Here is a 27068-nt window from a genome sequence, read left to right on the forward strand (position 1 = left end):
GATATAAAATGTCCGAGCCCGTTGTGGGTGTCGCCACTCCTGGGTCCTGGATTGACTAAGAAAGCAGGCTCAGCAAGCTATGAGAACAAGCCAGTAAGCTGGGCTCCTCCATGGTCTCTGCTTCAGTTCCCACCTCCAGGTTCCTGCCTTGAGCTCCTACCCTGACTTCCCTTGGTGAGGGCCTATGACTGGGACATGTAAGCCAAATAAACCCTTCCCTCTCCAATTTGCTTTGTTTTGTTTTATTCTCAAATGTTTTGTCACAGCAATAAGAAGCAAACTAGGACATTACACTTTACACAAAGATATGTATATTTTCTCTCTCTGTCTTGCTACACACACACACACACACACACACACACACACAGGCTACCAAATGATTACAAGGCTGCAAAGTTGATGTGGGTGTCCTACAGGGCCTGAGTTTGGCCATATCCATAGCCCTGGCTCAAGTCAATTCATAGACTTCTTCACATAGCCTCACCCACACCACTGGGCTCAACACATCCCATGCTGATGGGGCAGAAGAGCACAGCCAAGCTCTGAGATGTGTCCTCCATCATGCCTTCCTGACCTCTCAGGCAGAATCAATTTTTTTCACGTACGTAAATTGTGCTAAGGAAGCCTAAGGGCTGTTTCTGTCTCCCTGAAGACTAGCAGTAGTGACATAGAGTTCTTCACCTGTGTCTATCGACTTAGACACAGGTGAGACACTTAGAGAGTGAAACATGGAATGAATGGAAGAAGGAAGAAGCAGGCTTTTTTTTTTAGGGATGATGGTGATGATGGTGAACCTTTATCAGGAATTGAGGGTCACATGGAATCATCATGGTTGTGATTGGACACGGTGGTATGCTGGCAGGTGTGGTGATGGTAATAATGATTGGTTGTGATGATAGTAATAGTGATGATGGTAGTCTTGGTGGTGGCAGTGGTGACTATGGTGATGATCTTTGTGATTATAGTAGTGGTGATAGTGATCCTGATGATAGTATGGGATGTTGGTGAGAATAATGAATATGATGGTGGTGGTGATAATAGATAATAATAGTGGTAGTGATAGTGGTGATGGTGATCTTCATGGTGGTGGTCTTGGTGTTGGTGATGATAATTATGATGGTGAAGATGCTGGTGCTGATGGTGAAGGTGTTGATGGTAGTGCTGGAAATGATAGTGGTGATGGTGATGATGGTATGGTAATGGTGATGGTAGAAGTGATGATGGTCTTGGTGGTAGTGATGGTGATCTTGGTGGTGTTAGTATGGAGGTGGTGATGGTAGTAGTAATGGAGGTCTTGGTGGTGATTGTGGTGATGGTGATGGTAGTGGTCTTGGTAATGTTAGTGGTAGCAATGATAATGGTAATGGTGGTCTTGGTGATGGTGGTCTTAGTGGTGTTAGTGGAGGTGGAGATGGCAGCAATAATGGTGGTCTTGGTAATGGTGGTGATAATGGTGGTGGTGATGAGGATGGTGATCATCCCTCTCCTTCTCCGGGCCCAGCTCTGAGATAGTTCCTGAATGATGTCTTTATACCATACACCATAGATAGGATCCAGGGAAAGAGAGCAAGAAGAAATTTTTGACCACTTAAAGCTGCCTCCTTAATTTTCCCCAGCCATACTGAGAACCACAAAGCAGTGCATTCAGGTCTCCTTCCCCTGGCTTAGACACTTTTTTCCCATTCTGTGTAGCTCATAAGCAATAATACCAAAGCAAGATTTTAAATGTGACTTGTGAGGGCCCCTGAAAGCCTGAATGGATAACCTTCTACAGGACCTTGTGAGGACAACGTGGAGTGGCGGAAAGGGCCCCACGGCACCCATGCTCTGCTCTGGGCCTGCTGACTGGGTGTGGCCTGTACCTGGCATGTGCCTGTGTGGCCTGGCTCTGTTGGAAACATGTCATGCTGTGCTCTAGTTGAGGAAGTTGGACTGAGTCTTTTCCTGGCAGCCACCAAGGCCAGTCCTCTTTCCGTCTTCACAGATGGGGAAGTGCGGCCTGATGTGGTTTGGGAAAGTGCCTAAGATCACACAGTGTGATTCAGATGGGAGCCCAGGGGAGCCTGGCAGCGCTGTTCTCCAGTTCCACCTTTCTCCACCTGTGACAACAACCGAGGAAGCCCTGGGAACTTGTCCAGGCCACAGGTGCCTAGGTGTGTTTTGAATGGGTGATGGAGAGGCCTAACCTCTCCAGCTCTGGGGCGTGGTTCTGGGGATGGCTGTGGCCAGGAGTGTGGCAGTAGGGACTCAAGATTTGCTTGGCTAGTACACTTGTGGGCCACGTCTCCTGCATCCTGGAACAAGAAGGGCTTATTTTCTCAACTTATTTACCCCTGTCTATTCGTAGGCATGAGGGAGTCTGGGTAAAAAAAATAATAAAAATAATTATTTATTTATTTTATATCCCTATCACAGTTTCCCTTCCTCCTCTCCTCCTAGCCCCTGCCTTTCCCTTCCCCTTCCCACCATCCTCCTGTCCTTCCTTTTATCCTGAGAAAATGCTAAAAAAAAGAGAGGCCTCCCATGGATATCAACACGCCTTGGCATATCAAGCTGTAGAAGGACTAGGCGTGTCTTCTACTGTGGCTAGCCAAGGCAGCCCAGTTAGGGGAAAGGGATCCCCAGCCAGCAACAGAGTCAGATACAACTCCTGCTCCTGCTGTTAGGAGTCCTCCGGGTAAAATTTGGTGATGAGATCTGTAAGTCAAGCAAAGATCTGTGGGGATCCCTGCAGAGCACCTTTGGATTGGGTGAGGGCCAGGTGTTAGTGCAGGGGCTGGTGTGCCGTAGGGAGGAGGAAAAATGAAGAGGAAGGGGAGCAGAGAGAGACTCCTGCTCTCAGAGGGTGCATTGCAAAGCTCTCTACTGTATGTGCGTTCACTGCATAGCCGCCAGGGTTGCAGACTCTCCAACAAAAGCTTTGCAATTTCCTCGGCCCAGCGCAGCTTGGCTAAAATCTCATTATCGGCAGAGACAGAACTGACTCGCTCAGCAAAATGCTTCGGGCTCCGTGAGCGCCAAGGACAGCATGATCTCTACTGTGTCCAAATGGAGATGGACCTGTCCTCTGCGGACAAATGGCCCGCTCTCCTGATGCTGCTGACATGGGTGCACAGTCAGAGCAGCACCCTGGAGCAACAGTAATGGCCAGCAGGCCTGGGAGGGCAGGGCTTCTGGAGGGTCATGAGGGGCTCAGAAAGCAAGCCTGGACACAGAAGGGGAAGGGGCGGAGAAAGGCTCTTACAAGAGTGGAAGTGGCATTCAAATGCCGGCACCTTCTCAGGTGATGCGGGGTCACCATTGGCAGCTCTGGGATGTGGCATTTGAAGTTAAATGAGGTGATGCCAGGGGTTGGCCTGGGCCCTGCAGGTAGAAGAAGAGCAGCTTGGGCTGCTACCCACTGTGTACAAGCCTGTGTGGGTGGCTGAGCCCTGAGAGGTGCCCCTTGTGTGGTGTGCACCGCTGAACACTGTGGCCTCCTGCTCCAGGTGAGCAGCTCTAAGGAGGCGAGAGGGGGACAGGGAACCTTCCTGTGACAGCGGCCCATGACAGCGGTTTCATCCTTCTGTGCTCTCACATCTGTGTCATGAAGAAGACAAAGAGGGAAAGAAATCCATCCATCCCCTCATTTGGACGTGTGAGGATAGGGTAGGGTCAGGCCTGGAGAAAAGGTCACCTTTGCTGAGACACAGGGTGGGCCAGAGAGGGTTGGTGGATGACACCAACTGTTTCCTGTGTGAGCTCAGGTCATCCTGTGGGGGATGGAGAGGGCTCTCAGTACAGCTCCTATGAGCTGCATTTGAGGGAGGGAATAGTGCCCTGGACACTCTGCTACCTCAGTGCTCTCTGAGGGCCAGCTGCTTACTCTATCGTAGGCCCTCCTATGACATTCACATGAACACAAAACAGTGCACATGCAGTATATACAACAGCTAACATACCGACTCCATACCCATGTGTGTGCATAGAATCTATGTTCACACCTATAAACATACCAGGCAAACCCAGATCTTGCTCCTAGGCCAGCAGGTCTGCCAGTGCAGAGGGTGTGTGGCCTTGTGGTAGAGTTGGGAACCCACTCTCTGGACTCCTGCACCTGAGCCTTCTGTCCGGCAGGGCAGGAGAGCAGGCCGATGTGTTACACTGTTCCATTCCAATGGTTCTGACCTCCGCCTCTCTGGGCAGTCATGCTCTGTAGAGAAAGGTGTGTGTGGGATGATTTTTATCGGGATGGAGGTAGGAGAAAGGACAAGTCTGAAGAAGCTGGGGGTTGTGTCTGTTATCCTTGCCATCTCTGGTGTGTGTGTGTGTGTGTGTGTGTGTGTGTGTGTGTGTGTGTGTGTGTGTGCTGGGGACACTTAGCAATAAAACAGGACATTAAAGGAGTCTCAACAGGAAGCCTGATGGCCAGTGATTCTCTCCAGGGGTGGAGAGCCTGGTTCTCTGGAGAGGAAGAGCTTCAAAATTCAGCCAGTTGTTCATGAGTGCCTGCAGCCAGAGCTCACCTCCGGGAGGGCAGCTGTGGCTGACATCCTTACAGCACCCCAGAGCCTCAATGGGCTGCCCATGAGCAATTACAGCTTACGGCCTGTGCCGAGAAGCCCGGGACCTTCCTATGCAGTCTTAAGCAGTGGGTGAGGTTATAAGCCCAGCCCAGGTTCTGGCTTCCTGTCTGTATCCATACCAGCTGCTGCTGGGCCCTGAGGAGGCCCTGAGGCCACCTACCAGGCCCTAGCCCTGCATGTTTAGAGCCTGTATTTCCCCCTCATCCATGCTGTAAAGAGGCCAGTGTGAGAATTCAGGGCTGGTGCAGGCAGCATGGTTCTCTTCAATGAAGCATTGTTAAGATAGTCTCAATCTGAGACTCTGGCCAATGTTTTTGTTCGTTTGTTTTGATTTTTGAAGATTTATTTATTTTGTTTTATATGTATGAGTGTTTTTGCCTGCATATATGTATGTGTACTTTGCGCCCACAGAGACCAGAAGAGAGTGTAGGATACCCTGGAACCGGAATTACAGGTAGTTATGAGCCACCATGCGATGGGAATTGAACCTAGAGCCTCTGTGAAAGCCACAAGCTCTCTAAACAGCCGAGCCATCTCTCCAGGCCTGGGCTTGGTTTTAACAAGTGGTTTGCATCCAACTGGGGCTTCCAGGCTTCTGCTCCCACGGGCAGTGGCTTCCAGAAAGCTTGATGAGGTTGCATCTGGCGTGAACAGGGCGGTTCATACAGGGTGACAAGGCCCGGGGCGCTTCCTGGGAGCTGGCTGGTCCACAGGGGAGTGAGGCCACTGGGGGGCATCTATAGGGTCTTAAGATGCCTTAGCACAGCTGCACTCTCCTGAGGCTCCCTGCAGTGGGTGCTCGGACCCCAAACTGCCACATGTTCACAGCCAGATGTATCATAGCCAGTCCGGAAGCATCCCTGAACTCCCGGGAGGGTGCAAGGAGCTCTCTAGGATGCCTTTGAAGTTGCAGGAGCAGGACTTGCCCTTTTCACCTCTACCACCTGACTCCAACAACCCAGCCTCTTGAGACCCACCACATCAGAGCCTTCTAGAGCCTTTGAACCTGGGCTTCTGGGTTTCTTGGGTACAAGAATGCTGTCTGTCCTCCATCCATTGTACATTTATTATCTGTTTCTGTCTGCCTATCATCTACTTATTCAATCACTTACCTATTTATTTATTTATTTATTCATTCATTTATTTATTTATTCATTTATTTGAGACACATAGCCCAGGCTGGCCTCTAATTTGCTATATAGCCAAAGATGACCTTGCACGTCCAATCTTCTTGCTATTTGTCACCTCCCCAGTGCTGCGATAGGAGGTGCTAGCATGCCTCAGTTACATAGTGCTGGGGATTGAACCCAAGGCTAGACTAGCACTCTACTAAGCAGTCATCATTGCATTTTTACCAGTTTGACAATGGGTCCAGGCACTTAGGAGTGCCTTAGCACAGTGCCCTGCATTCCCCATGGCACTCCAACAGGGCTGCTCTGCACTCCACCAGCACCCTATTAGGTCTGATTGCCATCTGATAGCTACCTCAAGAAGTCGGCCAAGAGATTGGACACCAGCTCCCAGTTCCAATCTGAGGCCATGTGGTAGCCCCAGGTAAGAGGTAGCCAAGGATGGAGGTGGGGTCTTCTCAGAGCCCATGCTGGGTTTTCAGGCTTTCTCCTAGTCCAGCTTCTCCTTCTCCCATTCTCACAAGGTCTGACAGGAGGCTGTGATGGTGTCATGGCACCCTTACCCTGTTCTCCCAGTCCCAGCCTGGGGTGCACGAAGCTGGGGAGCAGAAACAGGTGCAGAGTGGAGCCCCTGTTCCACCTTCTTGTCCTCCTGCCCTGCAGGATTCTCCTTGTCCCTTGGTAGTCTTGCTGGGCACTGGGCATTTGAGGCCCTTCTCCCTTCCCCACACATGCAGTGAAGAAGAGCTCGATGTGCTGGAGGTACCAGGTGTAGTGTTAACCTGGCTCCCTGTAGGACTTGGGGAAGGATGGGTTGGGAAGGCAGGGAGTCCTTGCCCAGCCTGGACTGATTGCGTATCTGCATCCGTGCTGAGACCCTGCATGGCCTGAAGCCAGCTTAGCTCGGATTCCAGGCTAGGCACACAGGAACACAGGGCTTTGTGTCCATTCCTGGAGCCCTTTACCCAGCCATGGAACTAGTTGTCGTGTATAGCCACACTCAGCGATAGTGAGCCACCTTATTCCAGGCTTGCTCTCTCGATAACTATGCTGGATTGCAGAGATGTGCCAGACATACATGTACCTGCCTAAAGAGCTTGTGGTTCCTGGAGAGGCAGAGCTGGTAAGAGACACTGGCCACACAATTTCCCAGCTGCTCGATTCCAGGACTCCCAAAGGTGCCTCCTCCTCCCATCAAGTATGTCTGGAGAGCATTTATTTACATGTCAAGCTATGGGCTGAAAAAGAAAACATTTCATTTGAATTGGATGAAATTTGAACTACAGGTCATGATGCTTAATGAAAATGTGTGGTTTTCATACACCATTCTGCCATGAGGCTGCCATCTGTGGGAGTTTAAAACACAGGCCTCTAACATCCAAGGCTGGACAAGTATGGGAAGGAGGAGCCAGGGCAGTGGTCACCTCTGCTGCTGGCCTCAGAGAAGGGGTGTGTGTGTGTGTGTGTGTGTGTGTGTGTGTGTGACAGGAACTGGAGACAAGCATCCAGACTGGATATCAGTAGGGGAAGGTACTATGTAAAATACTGAGAGGATCATTGGAGCCCCTTTATGTCTGATCCCCTTCTCCCCCAGCCCACTCCTGCGCCATTTGCTGCAGTGGAGCCTGCAAAGCATCGTGCAGCAGCAGGCAGCTTTGCCTGTGTATTTTCTGTCTCCCACATCCCTTTGTGGGCTGAAACGCAGGGCTGGCCTGAGGAAGGAAGAATCTGGTATCCTTGCTCTTGCCCCTTCACCCCAGGGGTCAAGAGTGAGTGAGGCGGCTCTCCCTCCAGATGCCTCCTGCACAATTGTCCTGCCTCATCTTATGCAAGGGGCCTGGGCTCCAGGGCATAGCAGTACTGTGGTGATGTGGAGTGGTGGGGCACTGCTCCTTCTGGGCCCTCCTTGCTGGCAGGAAGAAGGCTTTTCTGTCTGCAGTCTGGATAGGAGTTTGCCCGCTGAGGTGGGGACAGGTGTGGTGGGTCAGCTGGTGGTCATGGGCTCATGGGCAACCTCTGTAGGCCAATGTTAGTTTTAGTTGTCATCTTGATACAGCCTAAAGTGTCAACTGAGAGACTGAGAAGATCCAATCGGCCTATGGGCATGTCTGTGAGGCATAGTCTTGGTTGTTAATTGATATAACAGAGTCTAGCGAAGGTTGGATTGCACCATTCTCTAGGTATGTTGTCCTGGGCTGTACAAGAGAGCTGGCTGAACTGGGCGGTGGTAGTGCTCTCTGTTAACCCAACACTTGGAAGGCAGAGGCAGGCAGATCTCTGGGTTCAAAGCCAACATTGTCTGCCTCGTGAATGCCGGGACAGTCAAGGCTACATAGAGAAAGCTTGTCTCAAAAAACAAAAATAAGCAAGCAAGCAAACAACTGACTAGCTGAGCATGTGCCCGTGGGTGAGCCAGCCAGCAGTACCCTCCATGGTTGCTGCTCTATGCCGGTAGCTGTGAGTGAGTCTTCTCTTAGAGGTAATGCTTCATGCAAGTAGGTCTGCCTTCTCGTTCCTGTCCTGAACTCACTCAATCATGGACTATGACCTGGAAGTGTAAGCCAAATAAACCCATGCCTCCTTAATTTGTTTTTGTCAGAGTGCTTTATCAGACATGGACAGGAAGCTAGAATAACCCTGAGATCAGGGCCGGTGGCCTCTCCTGAATACAGCTTCTCATTTGTCCAGTGGGGAGTGACAGTCCCTGGTCCAACCTCAGGAAGAGATGTCTGCCTCTCCTTTTCCATAGACATCAGGGGTTGGGATCCAGCGTGCTGGGAGGAAAGGACCATGTGTAGGCCACACCGGAGGCTATGCTACACAGTAGCCCAGACAGGCTCAGGCCTGCTTGAGGGTACTCTGGATTCTTTGCTCATTACTTGGGGTTTTCAAACCCCAATTGGGACCAGGTATGTGGAACTAAGCCACAGGGCTCAGGGAAGCTGGCCTTTGATGTATTCTGTTTTTTGGTTCTGTCAGCGAGCACTCCTACACATCAGCCTAATTCTAGGCCAGTTTCCTGTCAGAGACAGAAGCTTGGGTATGGTGAAGGAGCCTGTCCTAGATCACAAGACACCCACACCCTCCTTCTCAGAACCTAGGAAGCCAACATGGGCCCACACTCAGTGACTTCAGGTGACACACACATCCACTCCTGCCATGGCCCAGCAGATGAGCAGCATGCAGACTTCCTGCCCCTCCAACCTCCAGGTCACCTTGGGGTCCAGCCCAGAGAAAGGTTTACACTCTACCTAATGAAAAGCAGGGATGAAGGGCTTCCTGGGCTGTGCAAGAAGGTCACTTCCACCCCCAGAGAACAGCAGGACTGTGGGTACAGGACTAGAAAAGACTCCTGAGATCTGGCTGGAAATGGAGCACCAAGAGAAGCTCAATGGTCACATGGTCTTGGGAGGATGTGCTATTATCAAGAAAGCACAAGACAGCTTTGTGGTGCTGACAGAAGGTGGGCACCTTTGTGCATTTGTTGTGTCAGAGCTGCATCTGCAGTGTGTGACCCAGTGGCCACAACTTAGGAGGTGCACAATAGCTGTTGAATGGACAGGTTAATGGATGGATGCATGGATGGATACATGAATGGATGGAGAGGTAGATGGATGGCATGGACGGGTGGATAGATAAGTGATATGCAAGGATGATGGGTTAATAAATAGATGGATGGAAGGATGGATGGACATATGAATGAAAGGCATCAATGGATGGAGGGCATTCATGGTTGGATGGATGAGTGGATGAACAGATGAATTGCATGGATGGGTGGATGGGTGACATATGGATGGGTGGGTGAGGAGATCAGTGAGAAAGAGCCGGGTATGTCACTCATTGTACATTACATTATTAAACGCATGACATGTGTTTAATATTTTCTTCTCTTCTTGTATGCTCACTATTTAATGTTGAGTCTCTCTGAGGCCCTCCTTCTGGCCCTGTGGCTTTGCTCCTGACTCCTGTGGTTTGATCCTTCACAAGTATCTGATAGCTGTGTATTATCGCTGCCACCCCATGCCTGTTCTTGGGTTCTTCATCCTGCCTGAGTCCTCTACTGGACTCTGCCCCCTGCAATTCCATATCTTACTGTTATCCTACTGTCCCTTTAGGGCTTTCTCTCACGTTCACCTTTCAATGATCCCAAGATTTGTTATTGAGTACCTCGGTTACGCCAGTTCGCCTGGAGGACCACAGCCTCCCCAGCATCATAAGAAGTGGGTATTGTTTATGTTGTGTTTAGTTTTCACAGAGGGAAAGCAAATCTCCAAGAGGCCACACAGCTAGAGAATAGCAGAGCTGGCTAGGTTTTTAGCCAGCTAGACCTGACTGTTTATGTGCAGAGTACTCTGCCTCTGTGCCGCTGCAAGCTGGGTTTGCTGCACCCTCCCCTGTCTCCCCTCCTGGTCCGCACTGTGGTCGAGATGGACGCTGCACCCTGCTCTGCTTTGGTTAGACCCCCACAATCTCCTCATCAGGGTGTTCAGGGAAGAGAGCAATGATTGAAATGAACTGGGAGTCCCCCTCCTTTCACACCTTGGGTGACTTGTCATGGCCACAGGGACCCAGCACTGCAGATCCACTAGGACTGCAGAACCCAGCTAGAAGGGCAAAGAAGCCATTGAGCATACAGCCCATGAGGGACCTTAGAAACCACAGAGGTAGCACTTCTGCCTGGGATGGAAAGAAAGCCCAAAATAAACCCGTGAGACTGTGCTGTCTTCCAGATGGCACCCAGGCCCTGTCCCTGCAGCTCATCACTGCAAAGTTTCACAGAGCAAGCCCTGTTCTTAACCAGAACACATTATATATGATATTCCAGTATAGTGTAATAAACATATTTTAGTATAGTACGTGTGGCTGGATGGTCTCCAAGCACAAAGAACTCACACCTGGCACAGCCCTGGGTCACCTTTGTTTGCTGTGCTATTTCCAGTGTGGCCTTCAAAGTACTAGGATGTCAGATGCTGAGCTTTACTTTCTGTGGCCGCTGAATGGGGGTTGATAGACATACTGGGATGGCCACAGTGGGAGGCCATGGGCAGCTTCTCCACCCTGAGCTCAGCGAGTGGAAACACTCTCACTCCTGGTCACTGTCACCAGTTAAGTCTGACTGGCTGGGAGGACCCAGTGCCTGTCTCAAAGATGGCTCTTGCTGTTGCCAGAAGGAGTCTGCACAGTGTGCTCATGGTCACACATGCTCTTCCCTTCTTCACTGTCTGCACGTCTTGAAGAAGAAGGAAGTGGAGAACGTGATTCTGAGCTCAGCTGCTTGATGGGCAGGTGTCTCCTCACCAGCATCAGCTTTGCGGGGTCTTCTGGGTTATGACTCGTACCTGTGACACTCATCATTGCAATCTACTTGATGCCACCTTTGATGGACACATGGTGCTACAACTCTGGGGCTATTGACAATACTGCTATGAGAGTACACACACACACACACACACACACACACACACACATATGTATATATGTGGCCTTCAAGGTACTATAATGTTATGATGCCTTCTCCCAGCCTTGAGCCCAATGGGTAGAAGTCACTGGAACCTTGTAGGACACCTTGATTGGCCTTGCCACACACACACACACACACACACACACACACACACTATACATATGTGTACATACATACATACATATGTGTGTGTTGGCCTGAATCCTTCTTTTCACTTTTAGGGTTGAACTGATTTGGGGAAATTTGTTTAAGTGTTTGTTCTAGTTTCCAGGACTGGAACTGCTGTCATATCAATTCTGTGTTTAACTTGATGAAAAAGTGTGCATTGCAACTTAAAGAAAAATCCCTCTGTACTGGAGGCTGATGGAGACAGGGATATGCCCTCCTGAATCTGGGGCAGATGCTTTGTGACTGCAGTAGCTGTGAGCACCAAGCTGGCAAGTGTGCAATAGGTGTTTGGTAGATGGATGGATACATTGTGGGCTGGCTGGCTGGCTGGATGGATGGATGGAAGGGTGGTTCAGTGAACTGTCAGATGGAGGAGTGGCTAGGAAGATGGATGGGTTAGTGGATGGCTGCAGGCTGGCTGGCTGGCTGAATGGAAAGGTGGATAAACAGATGAATGGTGGGTGAACGAGTGGAGGGATGATTAATGGAAGGGTAGATGAGTAGGTTGGTGGGTGGTGAGTGGATAGATGGATGATGAATTGATACGTAGGTGAATACATGGATGGGTAGACAGATGGATGACTAGAAGGGTAGATAAATGGATAGGTGAGGGACTGGATGCGTGAGTGGATAGAAGAAAAGGTAAGCAAGTGGATGGGTGAATAAATGGATGGTTAGATAATGGATCAGTGGAAAGGTGGGTGAGTGCGTACGTGGATGGGTAAATAGACGGTTGGATAGATGGATCAATCCCCAGGTGGGCCAGCCTAGCTTAAAGAGCTCTTCAGAGGGGCATCTGCTGGGAAGACGTTTGTCCCCGAGGTTATCTCCTCTTCTTTTTAGTTTTCGAGACAGGGTTTCTGGTTTCCCTGTGTATCCCTGGCTGTCCTGGGCTCATTGTGTAGACCAGGCTGGCCTTAAACTCACAGAGCTCTGCCTGCCTCTGCCTCCCGAGTGCTGGGTTAAAGGCGTGCGCCACTGCCGCCCTGTGAGGATGCCTCCTCTGAAGGTTTTTCCTATGCTGCCCTCTTGCCCAAGTCATCAAGCTGGGCCCCCTCCCAGTGAATACCTGTGCTGCTTGTTCATGAGCTTTTGTCCTTTTTCAGGGTGACATCCAACAGTTGCTCTTCGTCTCCGACCACCGGGCTGCCTATGATTACTGTGAGCACTACAGCCCTGACTGTGACACCGCCGTCCCTGACACGCCTCAGTCACAGGACCCTAACCCAGATGAATATGTGAGTCATCTCTGACTGGGTGCATGGTGGGAGCGCAGGCAGAATCGCAGGGTGGTTTAGAATTAACAGGATTAAAGGACCCTGGAAGCCACAGGACTGAGTTTTAAACAATAGGGAAAGCAGTGTGTGATGTCTGCTCCACTTTACCACGGAGGACCTACCCCACCCACCCCACTCCCTGCCCCATGATGAGGTCTCTCGAGGGAGTGTCATCAGCAACCATGCCCTTTAAACTTCCACATACATCCCTAGATGAACGCATACGGGTGCCCATCACCTTCAGTCCACAGCCTCAGTTGCTCTTTAGAGCTCAGTCGTTAGCTCGCGGGCACCTGAAGTTTTACAATGGATCATGTATACTCAGCCATTTGTATTGCTCCCAGAGTAGTGGAGATGCTGAAGGGCAGCTGTTTCTGTCCCCTTTGTCCTTCTCCCCATTTCCCACTCTGCCGAGTCGCTCTCCTCACTTCCCGTGCCCTCCTCCGGCAACACCTTAATAATTCCATAGGCAGTTCTTTCTGGTATGTCTCCTGCCTATGGCTGAGCTGTCTCCTGCTTCTCTGAGCATCTTTGTATCTCAATCTCTCGCTTTCACTGCTGGTCAGAGGTCAGAGAAGGAGCTTTCATGGGGACTTAGGGTTCCCTGACCCGGGCCATGCCCACAAATTCTGAGACTGTATTGGATGGAGCTCCAAGGCCAACCCCCACCATCCCTGGTTTGTATTTGAGGACAGAGTACCTGTTTGTAACTACAAGCCCCTCCCTCTGGGCACCCCTGTTTTGGGGCGGAAGGTCACATTTGATGGCCTGGCTCTGATGTCTATAGGTCAGATGTAACCACTTTTAGGGCTCAGCTTTGCTGACCTCTCTCAGGAGCTTGTCTGTCCCCACGTCATTCTTCTGAGGTTTGTTGAGCTTCTCAGGGAGAGGCTGAGGGAAAGCCCTGGCTGGGGATCCTGGGCAGTGCCTTGTGGCATCTGCTTTTCTACCCGAGCTGGGGCAAGGAGGTTGACAGGCTGCTCTTTTGACTTCAGTACCCAGAAGGAGAAGGTGAGACCTATTATTATGAGTACCCATATTATGAAGACCCTGAAGACCCAGGGAAGGAGCCTGCCCCCACGCAGAAGCCAGTGGAAGCTGCCAGAGAAACCACAGAGGTTCCTGAGGTCTGATCTGGATTGGGGATGGGCTGGGGAGGTTCCTGGACCCCTCAGGCCACAGAGTAGGGGAGGGTTAAGAGCCAGAGGCCATCAACATTATAGTACATACCCACAATTCTAGCACTAGACAGCTGAAATAGGATAATCGTGAATTCTAGGCCAGTCTGGGCTACAGGCTGAGGACCTCCCCCCCCCCCCCCCCGCCACACACACAGATGGAAATTTAAGCTGTGGTTGGACCTCTCCTGGTGTGTCACTGGGTGGTCCTCCATCAATTCATGGCTCTCTTGGTACCTGGTGCTCATGCACTGGCTGCCTCCCTCCTCATTTTCTCTGCCTTACCGGGACTGAGGGACCTGAACCCATGCCCATGGCTAAACTCTATACCACACTCTGCAGTTCCCTCTCATACCAGAAAGATGCTAGCATGGGTGCTTGGGAAATCTTGGATCCTGGTACCCTGACTGCCTCTTTCTACCCTCTGCCCTCAGGAGCAGACCCAGCCCCCACCAGAAGCTCCCACGGCACCTGAGACCAGCGACACGGCCGGCAAGGAGGATGACCCCGGAATCGGGGACTACGACTATGTGCCCACTGATGACTACTACACGCCCTCCCCATATGAAGACTTTGGCTATGGCGAGGGCGTGGAGAACCCCGAACAGCCCACCAACCCTGACTCGGGAGCTGAGATCCCCACCAGCACCACCGTTACCTCCAACACTTCTAATGTAATTGCCTTTCTTCCTGATCTAGGGGCAGGGGGGAGAAGGGGCAAAGGCCAGGGCTCTGGGTCACTGCTGAACTCCTACGTCCTTGGGTAACCTTCCTTGTGCGCGCGCACACACACACACACACACACACACACTCCTGAGTCCTCTGTAGCAGGGGTTAGTGTGGTTCGGAAGCCATTGGCTTTTCTGAGTTTATTTCAGTTCCCCCTGCAGAACAGGCCGAGCTCTGTTGAGCTCTGCTTTCTCATTCTCAGGGCAGCCCAGACAACATGGTAGTTTCTGGCTGCAAGAGCTCCACCCGTGGACATCATAGGTGGTTACCCTTGTTACGAGAATAACTCTCAGGGGGTGCTGTTGTCTGCACTGTTAGAGAAAACCTTGGGTTCCACAGACCTCCCCAGGGATGGAGCACAACTCTGAGGGCACTGCTGCTCCTCCTTGCCCTACCTCGTTATGGTGTCTTGGGCAGTTTGGGGAACCACCCCATGGTGGGTGGGAGGTGTGCAGAGAGGCTGTGAGTGCCACAGGTCTTCCCTCACGGACTTCTCCCGTGGGCTTTAGCTCTGGATGCTCTGTAGCGGGGCCACTGACTGCTATGGGCAGGGGGTGCTTGGCAGAGCCTTACTGTGGATGTGGTCAGCCACCCTAAGTGACCCTGCCACTTCTGCCCCCTAATCTGCAGCCAGCTCCGTCTCCTGAGGAAGGGAGAGATGACTTGGGTGGTGAGTTCACTGAGGAAACCATCAAGAATCTGGAGGACAACTACTACGACCCTTACTTTGACCCTGACTCCGACTCCAATGTCTCCCCATCAGAGATAGGGCCAGGCATGCCGGCTAACCAGGACACCATCTATGAGGGGGTAAGAGATTGAGGCTTCTCTCTGCTCAAGGGCATCAGGGTGGTCGGAAAGGGGCAGCACTTCCAGATGTCTGAGGGTGGCAAGAGTGACCTACGCTGCTATGCAGGCTTCTTTCTTATTTCAGTTAATTAATTAGAGGCAGGGGCTCACTGTGTAGCCCTGGCTGGCCTGAAACTCTGTGTAGACCAGGCTGGCCTCGAACTCACAGAGATCCACCTGCCTCCCAAGTTCTGGGACTAAAGGTGTGCACTATGCCTGGCTGAGTTTCCTTCTTTGGAGTAGCCTCTCTAACCTCCATGCTGTCATTTGTGCCTCATCGCCTGACTGTGCGTAGTTAGGGGTGGGGATGGAGGTGCACTGCGCTTGCTGTCCTCCTCCTGGGAATGAGGTGCCCGGAAGCAGGGAGCACCCTGGCTTTGCAGAAGTTTCATTTGGACTTTCTGTTCCCATTCTTTCTCCCATTCTTCCTCTGGAATCTCCCCACCACCCCCAGATTGGAGGACCTCGAGGTGAGAAAGGGCAAAAGGGAGAACCAGCCATCATTGAACCGGTAAGGACATTATTATTATTATTATTATTATTATTATTATTATTATTATTATTGCATCTGAGCTGTGGTGTCCTCTGCCAAGCTCATGATGGTTTTGTAAGGTGTGACCAGAATGTAGGTCCCCATTCTCTGCCCACCACGCCACTCAAGAGGCCACCCCCATGTACTCTGCATCTCCTGTACAGATACTTGAGAGAGGTCCTGGGGTGGGGGAATATTTGGAGCTTGGTCAGGGTGATAGGCAATGGGCAATCACAAGTGTCTGTACTTGGAGAGAAGGTAAAGCCCCATCATTAGGCAATGGAATTCTGGGTAAGTTAGCACAAGGGACTATAAAGAATGTGTGGTTGTATGCAATTCATGCCCCTCCTGGGTCAGAGAGTTTTGTGGGAGCCTGGCCTTGGTTTGGGCATCCTTGTCCTGCTAGGTGCTGTGGCCTGCTTGGGTCTCAGGGCTCTGATGTCAGGGCCTTGACCCTAGGCAACAGAAAGCTGTGTGATTGGCTGGGCTTGGTAGACATGGGAATGTGGACTCAAAATTGGCTTTGCCCAGAGGAGCTGGCCACTGAGGTCATCCGTCCTAGCATGACCTATGAGTACCCAAAGGAGGAAGCACTTGTCCTGCATCATGGCTGGTTCAAGGCTGGGCAGCTGTCAGTTCCACTGCCAGGAGTCAGCTCCCTGGAGCTGAACTCATAACATGACCTTGGGGCTCCCTAGGAGAGGGAACCAGCCTCTCAGGGCTTCCATTTCTTGCAGGGGAAGAGCCTTGCTTGGCAGCGCTTAGCAGGCCAGTGGGCCAGAGCAGCTCCCTGGCTTGGCCTCTTTCCTAGCCAAGGGGAGCCCTGGAAGGAAACCTCTTGTTGGCTCTAAGGTCTCTGCCTGCTACTCATGGCCTTGGCTCCCCTTGGCAGTGAGACTGAAGACAGATATCCTCTTCCCAGATCTCTCTGTGGATCCAAAGACAGTCCTTACCTGAGGCTGTAGGATCAGAGCACAAAGGGATAGGGTGTAGAACATGAGGGTAGCTCAGCCAGGGGCCTTTTGCTCAACCCTATGAGAAATCTCAACCCAAGTTTGTGTTCACGGAAAAAGCAGATTTATCCCTGGCACGTGTCTGAGGCTTGTACTGTTCCACGCCAGAGGTAGACTCCAGCACATGGCCTCTCTGCTATGCTGGGCCTTTTTAGATTACCACCCCCAACTGGGCTTGGCTCCAGGTGGACTTGGTCATCACTTGTTGCCCCTTAACCGGGTCCCTGATGCTTCACTAAAGGGCATCTTTCCCGAGTCAGAGTAGTGAGATTCCAAAGAAGGCAGGTACCCAAGGATCTGTGGGCTTTATGGTTGGTCCCCAGCTTCAGAAGTGGTTTGGTTAAATCTTTGAGTAAGTCTTATTTAAGCCTATTGTATGTGAAGTTGGCATCCTATTTCTGGGAGTAGGGAGTGGCATGGAGAGAGTTCCTCTAGAGGGCTACCCTGAAGGAGGCTGTGGTGAGGGTGGGCCAGAGACATCACTGAAAATGTAGAGGTGGTCCAGCAGATACCCATCTCCAGATGATTCAGTTCCTCTTCTCTGGGAATTGCACAAGCCATCTGGAGCCAGTTACAGGACCCCTGCCCCCACCTGATGCTTGCTTTTTCCCAGCTTCCTCGGGGTGTCCACAAGGCCTTTGGCGAGTCCCCATGGAGAGATAGTGTAAACATTTGGAATTGTCAACCTGGAGCGTCGCCAGATGTCTTCAGAGTCTTAGCTACACATAAACAGATGGAGGCCCTGGGGACTGCTGGTGTATACCCTCCCTGTGTGGGGGTGGCTGCTATCCCCTCTCCCCACACCTGTCCCACAGAATGGACTTACAACTGCTGAGCACAGTCAGCCCATCCCCGCATCCAGGAGGGCCATAGCTGGTCTTTCCTGCTCAGGTTCAGCTCCTCTAATTTGTCAACAAGACAAGGAGCTCCATTAAAGGACAGATCTGGCTTGGCTGAGACTAGGCCGTCCTTGGCATCAGCCCCCGCTGGGCTCAGGGACCAGTAAGTCTGATTTGATGCCTCTCACCTTGTGGGCCCAAAGCCACCACTCTGCCTTCTTGGTTTATCTTTTTGTTTTCAGACGTAGGCTGGCTTTGAACTTGCTATATAGTTGAGGATGACCTTGAACTCATGCTTCTCCTTCCTCCCTCTTTTGAGTCCTGTGATTATGAACCATACCTAGTTCCTAGAGTGCTGGAGTTCAAACCCAGGGCTTTGTGCATGCTAGGCAATCTCCCACCTGAGCTCTAGTCCCAGGCTCTGTCATTGCTTTGAGTTTGTTCTGCTTATCAGATGGAGGGACCTCCGGTAAGGATGGGTTTGGGATCTGGGAATGACAGCATATACCTATGATACCAGCACCTGGGAGGCTAAGGCTGGAGGATTTATGCTCTGGGCTAGCTTAGGCTATAGAACAAGATATTGTCTCACTGAAAAGTAAACAACCATGTTCACTTTGGCCAAGTCTGAGATCCTTTGTTTCTGGATTTTGTTTAACTACATGTAGTTAAAGTAACAAAATGGCATAGCCTTTCATTTTAATTTGTGTGTGTGTGTGTGTGTGTGTGTGTGTGTTGGTATGGGTATGTGCAGTGTATGCCTGTGGATGTGTATACATACATGCAAAGGCCAGAGGTAGATGTCAGTTGTCTCTCAGTTGCTCTCCACTTTATTTTTAAAAAATTTTTTAAATGAAGTGTCTACCATATATGCGCAGGTGCCCTCAGCATCCTGAAGAGGGCTCCCCCGGAGTTAAGATGGTTGTGAGCTCAGCAATTGGCTAGACTGCTAGGGTAGTGAGCTCCAAGGATCCATCTGTCTCCAGTGATAGGTGTAGGCCACCGTCTAGCTTTCTTTTATCTATTTATCCATCCATCTCTCTCTCTCTCTCTCTCTCTCTCTCTCTCTCTCTCTCTCTCTCTCTGTGTGTGTGTATGTGTGTGTATGTGTGTGTGTGTGTGTGTGTGTGTGTCTATCTATCCATCTGTCATGATACTGGGGATTCAGACTTAGGTTCTCATGCTTTATTGACTGAGCCATCTCTCCAGCCCTCAAGCATGATGCTTCGCTGTACCTGAAGTATGTAAACATAGTGAAGAGCTGAATCTGCCACCCAGTGGCACAGCCTTTCTTTGTGTGAGCACGAGACAGTGTGTGAGTTTATTTCCGATAGGTCACTAGTTAATACAGTCCTGCAAGCTACAAAGTCCTTTTTCCTGTAGTTCCGAGCCCCAGTGTATACAGTGCTGGATGGGGTGGCGAGGGGCAGGGCAGGAAGAGCATGCCTCAGACGACCATGGGACCAGGGTTGGTTCCTCTAGCCACATGCCTTCCTTTTTATTCTGAGCTGGGGTGATCCAGGACTGGCCTCCTGTGAGATCCTGCAATGCTGCCCCGCTCTGCTGAACAACAGTGTGAGTGTGTATCTGGAAAGACAGCTGCTGTCTCCTGGGCCCGGCCAGGGCCAGTGGTTCCCCTTAATCCCTTCTCCACTTCTGAGTCCTCCCAGCTGCCTGTCAGAGGAAATGGGAAGTGGGAAGATGAGCCGCTTGGATGAGTTCTCTGTGTACATCGCACGCACAAATATTTCTCCTCAGCACATCTGTGTAAACATGGCGTTTAGCTTGCCAGAGACCAGGAAACCACACAGGCAGTGCAGATAAGGCTTGTGTGTGTGTGCACTTTGCAGCCCCTGGTCAGTTGAACCTCACCCCCCACCTCCTTAGCCCTGGTGACCAGCCTGCCAGAGCCTCTCTCCTCCACTTGAGTAGGCCTTTTCACTTGTCAGGACTAAGCCCAAGTTTGACAAGAGAGTTGTGTACTTTCAGAAGACATATTGGAGGCATGATGACTTGCATTATCTCAAGAGAATAGCCATTCCTACTTTCCTTTGCCTGGGAGACTAGAAAGGGACCTGGCCTAGGCCCAAGGCCTCCAGGCTCTCACTCCATTATTCCTGCAGTCTTGGGAACTAGCAGGGAGTCATATAAATGCATGTCTCACATGTGGCTAGCCTGCACAGCATGCAAGTGTCCTGACAGGGTCCTGCAGCTAGCTACCCAAAGCCTGCCGCAGACCCTGGCTACCAGCCTGCAGCTGCCGCAGACCCTGGGTCCTAGCCTGCAGGCCTCTTGTGTGAAATCACCCCTCACCCCCCAGCACAGATTCTCCTAAAGTGTGTGTGTGACTCAGAATGTTCTGGGTGGGTGATGGTAGGGAGACAAGACAAGTCTGGGTGGTGTTTTTTGAAGGAGGGCATCCAGAAATGGAGATCCCAAAGCAGAGAAGCCCTTCTTTCAAGACAGAGCCAATAGGCAATGGGAGACCTTATCTCCTTTGGGGATTGGACATTGTGAGCAATAAGGACAGGATGGGACCTGGGCTCAGGAATCAAGGGAAGAAGACCTTCGTGTGTCTGGTGATGTCAGCAGGGTGCTGGGCACCTGGAAGGAGGGACTGAATGTTTTGCTGGCTGGGGCAGGAGTCCTGACTACCCTCAGCCCACCTAGATTTTTTCCTTAGCCTTCATCAGTCCAGCTGGGTGCCTGATCTACCCCTTGGTAGCTGGATATCATTCAGATGGTGAAGGCGGGAGTCCTGTTTGGGGGCCCATTCTTTTATTCTGGCAAATTGTGTGCTTTTGTGAAAGTTTTATTTGAGGGGAGCCTGTCGACCCCTGATCACTGGCTGGAATCTGCTATAACTTGAGATGCAAAGATAGAGTATGTCCCACCTCATGCCACTGCCCACGAACCTGTGAGGACTGACGGACCTCTTGGCTGACTGCTCTAAATCTATGGGCTGCTGTCCACCCTGTTTGGAAGCTGGGCTGGCCTGTGATCTCAGATGCCCCTTTCCTCTTCCTTTCTGCAGGGAATGCTGATAGAGGGACCTCCTGGCCCGGAAGGCCCTGCTGTGAGTGTCTGGTTTTATTACCTTTTGATTTGTGGGAGGCGCTGTGGGGGGAAGCTCCTGGGTAGGAAGCTAGAAGTTCCTCACCTTTGCAGATAGACAGGCCTAGAACTTCCCTGGCTTCTGGCTGCCCTCAGCTCTTTGCCCTGAGGCCATATCTGAAACTCTGTCTTGATTTCATCTTTAATTCCAGGGTCTTCCAGGACCTCCAGGAACTACAGGTCCTACTGGCCAAATGGGTGACCCCGGAGAAAGGGTAAGAAGCCAGTTCAGTTCCAAGACCGCATGTCCTGTGGGCTTGTCTGTACACCCTTCCCCTGCCTCGCCTGCACTCTGCCTTCTCCCTTCCTGCTCTGCCTTCTGTTTTGTTTTTCACTGTAGAGATTACACTAAGATCAACCACTGCTACCTCAAATTGCCCCTCTCCCTAGGGCCACCCAGTGTCTCCCCCTTGGGTCTTTATGGGGTTCACTCTCACCTGGCCCTGTGCCAGTAGTGTCAGAACCAACCTGGGTCCAGAAGCAGCCAGCAGTCAGCCCTCAGCAGTGGGCCTACATTATGTCAGTGGCCCCAAGCGACAGCCTGAAGGGCCCTGATGCTTTAGCAGTAACAGATACTGCCCTGTAGCCTGCATTAATTCTTACATTTGCCCATCTTGTTAGAAATCAATACACTGGCTGAGGGCCGTGGGGGGGGGTTGTTCTGGATTGGATGTGATCTGCTCCCTGGGCTGTGAGCTTCTGACACTTGGTGGTGGGGTGCAGTACTGTAGTTTTGGGGTTTCTGCAGCCCACCTATCCTCCCTTGTTCTCTCCCTCCCTCCCCTCCCACTCTCCTTTCTTTCCTTCCCTTTTTGCTTGATCAGCTAATGAATATCATCACCAATAATCAGACAGCCAAGTTGTAGGCAAGGATGTACATGTGATAAGGACAGGCATTTTATTTGTCCCTGGTTCTTGGCCCAGCACAGTAATGAATTTAAGGGGGAGATAAAAGTCAGATGATGGGTGGTCACATGGTAAGGTGTTGTGTTGTATGCACTGCTGGCCAGGGCCTCTTCAAGGCAGCGATTGGGGGTGTCATGGAGTTTGGGCAATGCTGGGTAAATGGTAAGGTTAGGTGCCTGTAGATACAGGGAAGACTGGGAGGGGTTCTGGTATCAGCCAGTTAGAGAATGACCAACCTCATGGGAAGGATGGAAGGAATAGGACGTGATGATAGGTGACAAGCCAGCCTTTTGCCTTTTTAGGAAACACCATAAGTTGGACACTTACAGAGTGGGGACAAGAAATGTTTTGTGAACGACCTAGGCTGTCAAAGGGACTCATTTTTGCAAGGCTAGATGACCCCTGAGAGAGGAGAAGAGCAGGCAGGGCCAGGCAGCGGGACCACTTGCCATGCTGTTCCTCGCAGCCTGGACTTGAGCCCAGAGCAGGTGGCTGTGTGGAAGGTATGCAGGAGGCAAGGGTGACCAGCCCCCAGGGCCAGCAGGAAGAGCACACATCTGTGATGCTCAGGGAACTGAGTGCCTTTCTGGAATGTCCTCTCACTGGCTCTGTAAAACAGCAAGGCAAGATCATTTTTACCAAAGACTTTTCTGGCCTGGGCTCTTCCAAACATGCCACTATCAATGGGGGTTGTAAGAGTGGGTGTCTCTGCTGGCTGGGTTCAGTTTGGGTGTCTGAGTTCACTTTGTAAGGTGGTCAGATCTCTCATGTCTTCTGGCTCTGCAAGCCAGGGCTCAAGGAATGTTCCTGAACACAGTTAAATTTGCTCAAAATGGCCATGGGTGGTCCTTCTCTTCACACCTCCTTCTGGGTCTGTCCAAGTGGCTACTTCCTCCAGTCTCTGCCCAAATTCAGAGCTGAGGACTGGAGAAAGGATAAGCACCTTCCTCACTTAGCCAGAAGAGCTTGGGGCTCCACTCTGTGTGGAGACAGCAGTGGGTAGGAGACCTCTGCCTTTCCTCTCTGAATTCCTTACAACTAACTCATCTCCCTCCCTCCCCATCCCCACAGCCACCTATCATGCTGCTCCTTTCTAGAACATTTCCTGCCATGGAGTCTTGTGTTGCTCTGTGCCTGCTCTAGCCTGTTTTCTGTCCTCTCATTCTCACTGCTGCTGCTCAGCTATGTTCCTTTGTCTCTCTGACCAGTTTTCTTCCCTGCCTGTAGGGTCCTCCAGGGCGCCCAGGTCTTCCTGGGGCTGATGGCTTGCCCGGTCCCCCAGGAACCATGCTCATGCTGCCAGTGAGTGTTTTTTAACTTGGTGTTGGGGGGGTGGGTTGTGGTGGGAGGTCCTGGAAGGGGTATGTGTGTAAGGATCTGTGGTGGCCCAGGAGTGGACTGTGGGTTGAGGATTAAGGGTCTTGGTAGCTGCTACAGGTCCAGGAGGAGAACAAAAAATACCACTCTGTGGGTGGGTCTCCCGGGGAAGCCTGCTGCAATGTTCTCTGTGACAATGGCTAGGTTCCTGTCTTCCCAAAGAATCAACTGCTGACTGTGGGTGGGAGAGAAACAACAGCTTCAGTGAAAGCCACCTTTGTGGTCAGGTATCATCTAGACACTCCTCGATGCTGCTTCTCACTGGAGTTGCTATTTAATCCTAAGTCCTAAGAGTGAAGCCCAGGCTCACCTTCTCTGTGACAAGTGGAGGATGGCACTTCAGGCCAATCATTCAGAGATGAAGGACCTGAAGCTCAGAGAGCTGCTGAAGGCCAGCTGACTTCAGGATTCCAAACCCAGAAGTTTCTTAGACATAGGTGCTGGTAACCAGTACCCAACCACTGCTGCTGGCACTGGGGTCTCTGCAGTTACAAGAGACCGTGAAGGGACGGGTACATGCCCTGGACTCCCACCTATCCTCTGGAGAACAACTGGGGCCCTTGCAGAGGTGCCCTTAGGATGGAGGGCTCTAGGCAGGTCAGGCCTAATAAACTTGGGTAAGTGAAGCAGTCAGAACCAGGCAAAGGCAGAGCTGCCACAGCCACTCAGCCACCTGCTCTTAACTATTGTCCTTGCCCCTCATCTCCCTCACTGTGCCTGAGCAGTGTGTCCTTAGGACTGGATTCATCACTGGGCTCTCAGGACTGTGCCCTCAGCACTGTCAGCACTATTCCTGAGTACAGTACAGTGTTCCTGGGGCAGCTGGCATGAAGGAAGATGGGAAGTTGACAGCTTCTGCTTCCCAAGGGCAGATGCTGAAGAATGTGACACTTGCTGCTCATGTTCACTTCCTGTGGTCTGAGAACAAGAGCACCAACTTCACTTTCCCCCCAAGATGCATGTTGCACTGAGGTAGACCCAAAATGGAACCACGGTGTCCCTTGCAGATCCCTTGGACCCAGCCCAGTTTCTTTGGCCTTTGATTACTCTTTGAAGTGATGAAGATCAAGGTGCAAAGCAATGAAGGCCTAAAGTCATCTGTGGGCAGAGGCTGGGTTTCAGGTGTCCAGGGCTAAGACTGACAGGAGGTGCTGTGACAGGTGTTGCCCAGGGCCGTGTGCACACAGGTTCTGGAAATGGGACCTCACTGTGGTCAGGGCACCACATTCCATCCCTGGTGACTCTTCTCCTTGCTCTTGCAGTTCCGGTTTGGAGGCGGTGGCGATGCTGGTTCTAAGGGCCCTATGGTCTCTGCCCAGGAGTCCCAAGCCCAGGCTATCCTCCAGCAGGCCAGGGTGAGTAATGTGGATCTCTGGGGACCCATGTGACAGCCTGGCCCCGTGGTTGCAGAGACTTAGTGGTTGTCTTACAGCATGCCTGCTCAGGAACCTAGGGACAGTTGGGTCCTTTATGTCCAGCTGGAGAATGTGAGGAACTTAAGGAGAGTTTCCAGGGATGTCCTGTCCTCATGAGGAGTAAGAGGCCTCTGAGCTTCTGTAGCTTGTCTGGCCCAGTGAACCTCTCTTCTGCCATGGGAAGACACTCACCTCTGTGCCAGGCACTGCACTTGGAGTAACTATGGGGAAAGGAACTGCTCAGGGCTCCAGGTGGGATGCCGGTGGTTGACTCAGGGTCTCAGGAATGGAGTTGGGACTGAGTGCAAGAACACACCCTAGGAGAAAGGTCCCGGACTTGGGGTCCCTCACTTGGGATCTGGAATCTTTCATGGACTCCCTAACGCTCTTGCACTGGGTCCAGGGTCTCTCACACTGAGCCCAGGGTCACTTGGGTTGAGGGTCTCCTCCTTCCCGAGTGAGCACATCAGCAGATGACATCGTTAGAGAATGTGGTTCCAGATTGCTGATTGCCAGTGACTGGCCTGATGCTGCCACTGCCCGGTGGGGTAGGTGGGTGGATGATGCTCTGTGACTTAGTTATTTTTATTTTCTGTGAGTGAGTGTTTTGCTTGCTGGACCAGCCCTTCAGCCACTTTGCTCTTAACTATTGGTCCTCATCTCCCTCACGGTGTATGTCTGATGTCCACAGAGGCTAGAAGAGGGCATCAGATCTCCTGGAACTGGAGTTACAGATGGTGGTGAGCCACCATGTGGGTGATAGGAATTGACCTTGGGTCCTCTGGAACACATACTTTTAATATACTCTTAATGGCCATTTCTCCAGCCCTGTTATATTTTGTTTGAATATTTTTAAATTTGTATACTTTTATCTGTAAATTTAAAAAATAATGTATATTTTATTATTGTGTGTGTATGGGTTTATTTGCATGTTGTGTGCATGTGTGTGGAGGTGAGTGCCAGGTAGTTTTCTCTATCAGTCTCTATCTTTATTTTGAGACAGTGTCTCTCACTGAACCTGGAGCCCCCTGATTGGGGTAGGTTGGCTGGCCAGGAAACCATCTGTTTTTGCCTTCCCAATACTGGGATAGAGACAGGTGCTGGCACACCTGGCTTTTTACATGTGTTCTGGGAATCCTAACTCAGATCCTCATGTTTGCATGGCAAGCAGTTTGCCAGCTGATCTCCCTAGACCCCAGATAATTTTAAAGTGCAAAATAATCTTCCCAAATCAAGATGGCACTGTGGTGGGGGTTGTAATCCTGCATCAGAGCAGCTCTTTGGGAAGACAAGTTGTGATGGCTGGCAGGAGGCACATCAAGTGTGTTGGGGGTGTCAGAGGCCCAGGGCCACAGGCTGTCCCATGCACCACATATACCTCTCTCATTGCTTGAGAGTACATAGCGCCTCTTCTGGAAATGAAAGTCCAAAATTCACAAAAACAAACAAACAAAACAAAAAACTCAGAACAACAAACAAGCTAAAACCCGCATGCTTTGGCCCAGCCCTGGATGGGAGGGCCTGTTTCAGATTTGGCACAGGGTGGGGGACAAACAGGGCTGAGAAAGAGGAAGGCGCTGGGGAACCTGGCCACAGTGGGGCTGCGGGTGGCTCTGACCTCCACCTCTGTTTCCTACTTCCCTGTGAAGATGCTGAGAGCCCAGAATTGGGTCAGTGAGACCTCCCCTGTGAACCTCCAGTCTTTCCTGTCCTAGGCCCCTTTTCCTCCTGGCCATGTGTCATAGAACAGGAGCCAGAAAAGCAGGATGGGGCCACCCATAGCCTTTTTCTGATCTTCTCCCCTTTCCTTTGCAGTTGGCGCTGAGGGGACCAGCTGGTCCAATGGGTCTTACTGGGAGACCTGGCCCCATGGTGAGTGATTGGCAGGTCTTGGGCCAGTTGGTGGAGAGCCCTGGGTGTCCTTTTGCCGATCACCTTTGTCCCCAGTTGAGAACCAGCTCGGACAGGTAGCCCCTTGGAGCTGTTCCATCCCTTTGTGGGAGCGCGTGTCAGGGGTGGCTATGTTCAAGGTCACTTGAAATATTGGGGGATTCCTGGGAAACAGGCCTTAGTTAAGCATAGTGGGGAGGATGGGGGTGCTTCCTCCCCACCTCTGCATTTGAGCTCCAAGCTCTCCCTGTGAAGGACACACTCTAGGCTACTCTCACTTATTTCCATCCCGGGGAGCACAGCAGGTGGGGGGACTGCTGTACCGGACATGTCCTCATGCTAAGTCCGTAGAGCTCTGTTGTCCGCACTTTTGGCTCATGAGGAGTCAGCTTCTACGTCCTTTTGGGGTCTTCCTCCTTACAGTTCTATCCCAGTGTCAAAGGTAACCCCAGTGAAGGCCAACCGCAGGGTTTTCAGTCTCTCCTTGCCTGGCCTAGGTATCTCACCTCAGCTTTCTCTGGGTCCTCACAGCACAGCATAGATGTAATGTATCCAGGGGCCCTCAGCTGTCATCAAAATAGCAGATACATGCTCTGGGCACTGGGAGTAGGACCTGGGAAGGACA

The 27068-nt window shown here is 51.5% G+C and overlaps 1 protein-coding gene across 2 annotated transcripts in view; it reads left to right on the forward strand.

Moving 5' to 3' along the window:
• The window catches only part of Col5a1 (collagen type V alpha 1 chain), a 150167-nt gene that overhangs the window by 49025 nt on the left and 74074 nt on the right, over positions 1–27068 (forward strand). For both annotated transcript variants that reach the window (XM_021638330.2, XM_021638418.2), the window contains exons 5-14: positions 12431–12562; positions 13597–13728; positions 14214–14453; positions 15139–15318; positions 15812–15868; positions 20776–20817; positions 21008–21070; positions 22989–23063; positions 24401–24493; positions 26369–26425. In XM_021638330.2, the coding sequence (XP_021494005.2) occupies positions 12431–12562; positions 13597–13728; positions 14214–14453; positions 15139–15318; positions 15812–15868; positions 20776–20817; positions 21008–21070; positions 22989–23063; positions 24401–24493; positions 26369–26425 (1071 nt within the window). The remainder of the gene's footprint in view (positions 1–12430; positions 12563–13596; positions 13729–14213; positions 14454–15138; positions 15319–15811; positions 15869–20775; positions 20818–21007; positions 21071–22988; positions 23064–24400; positions 24494–26368; positions 26426–27068) is intronic.

Source organism: Meriones unguiculatus, chromosome 8 (assembly GCF_030254825.1).
Source record: "Meriones unguiculatus strain TT.TT164.6M chromosome 8, Bangor_MerUng_6.1, whole genome shotgun sequence".
Classification (NCBI taxonomy): Eukaryota; Metazoa; Chordata; class Mammalia; order Rodentia; family Muridae; genus Meriones; species Meriones unguiculatus.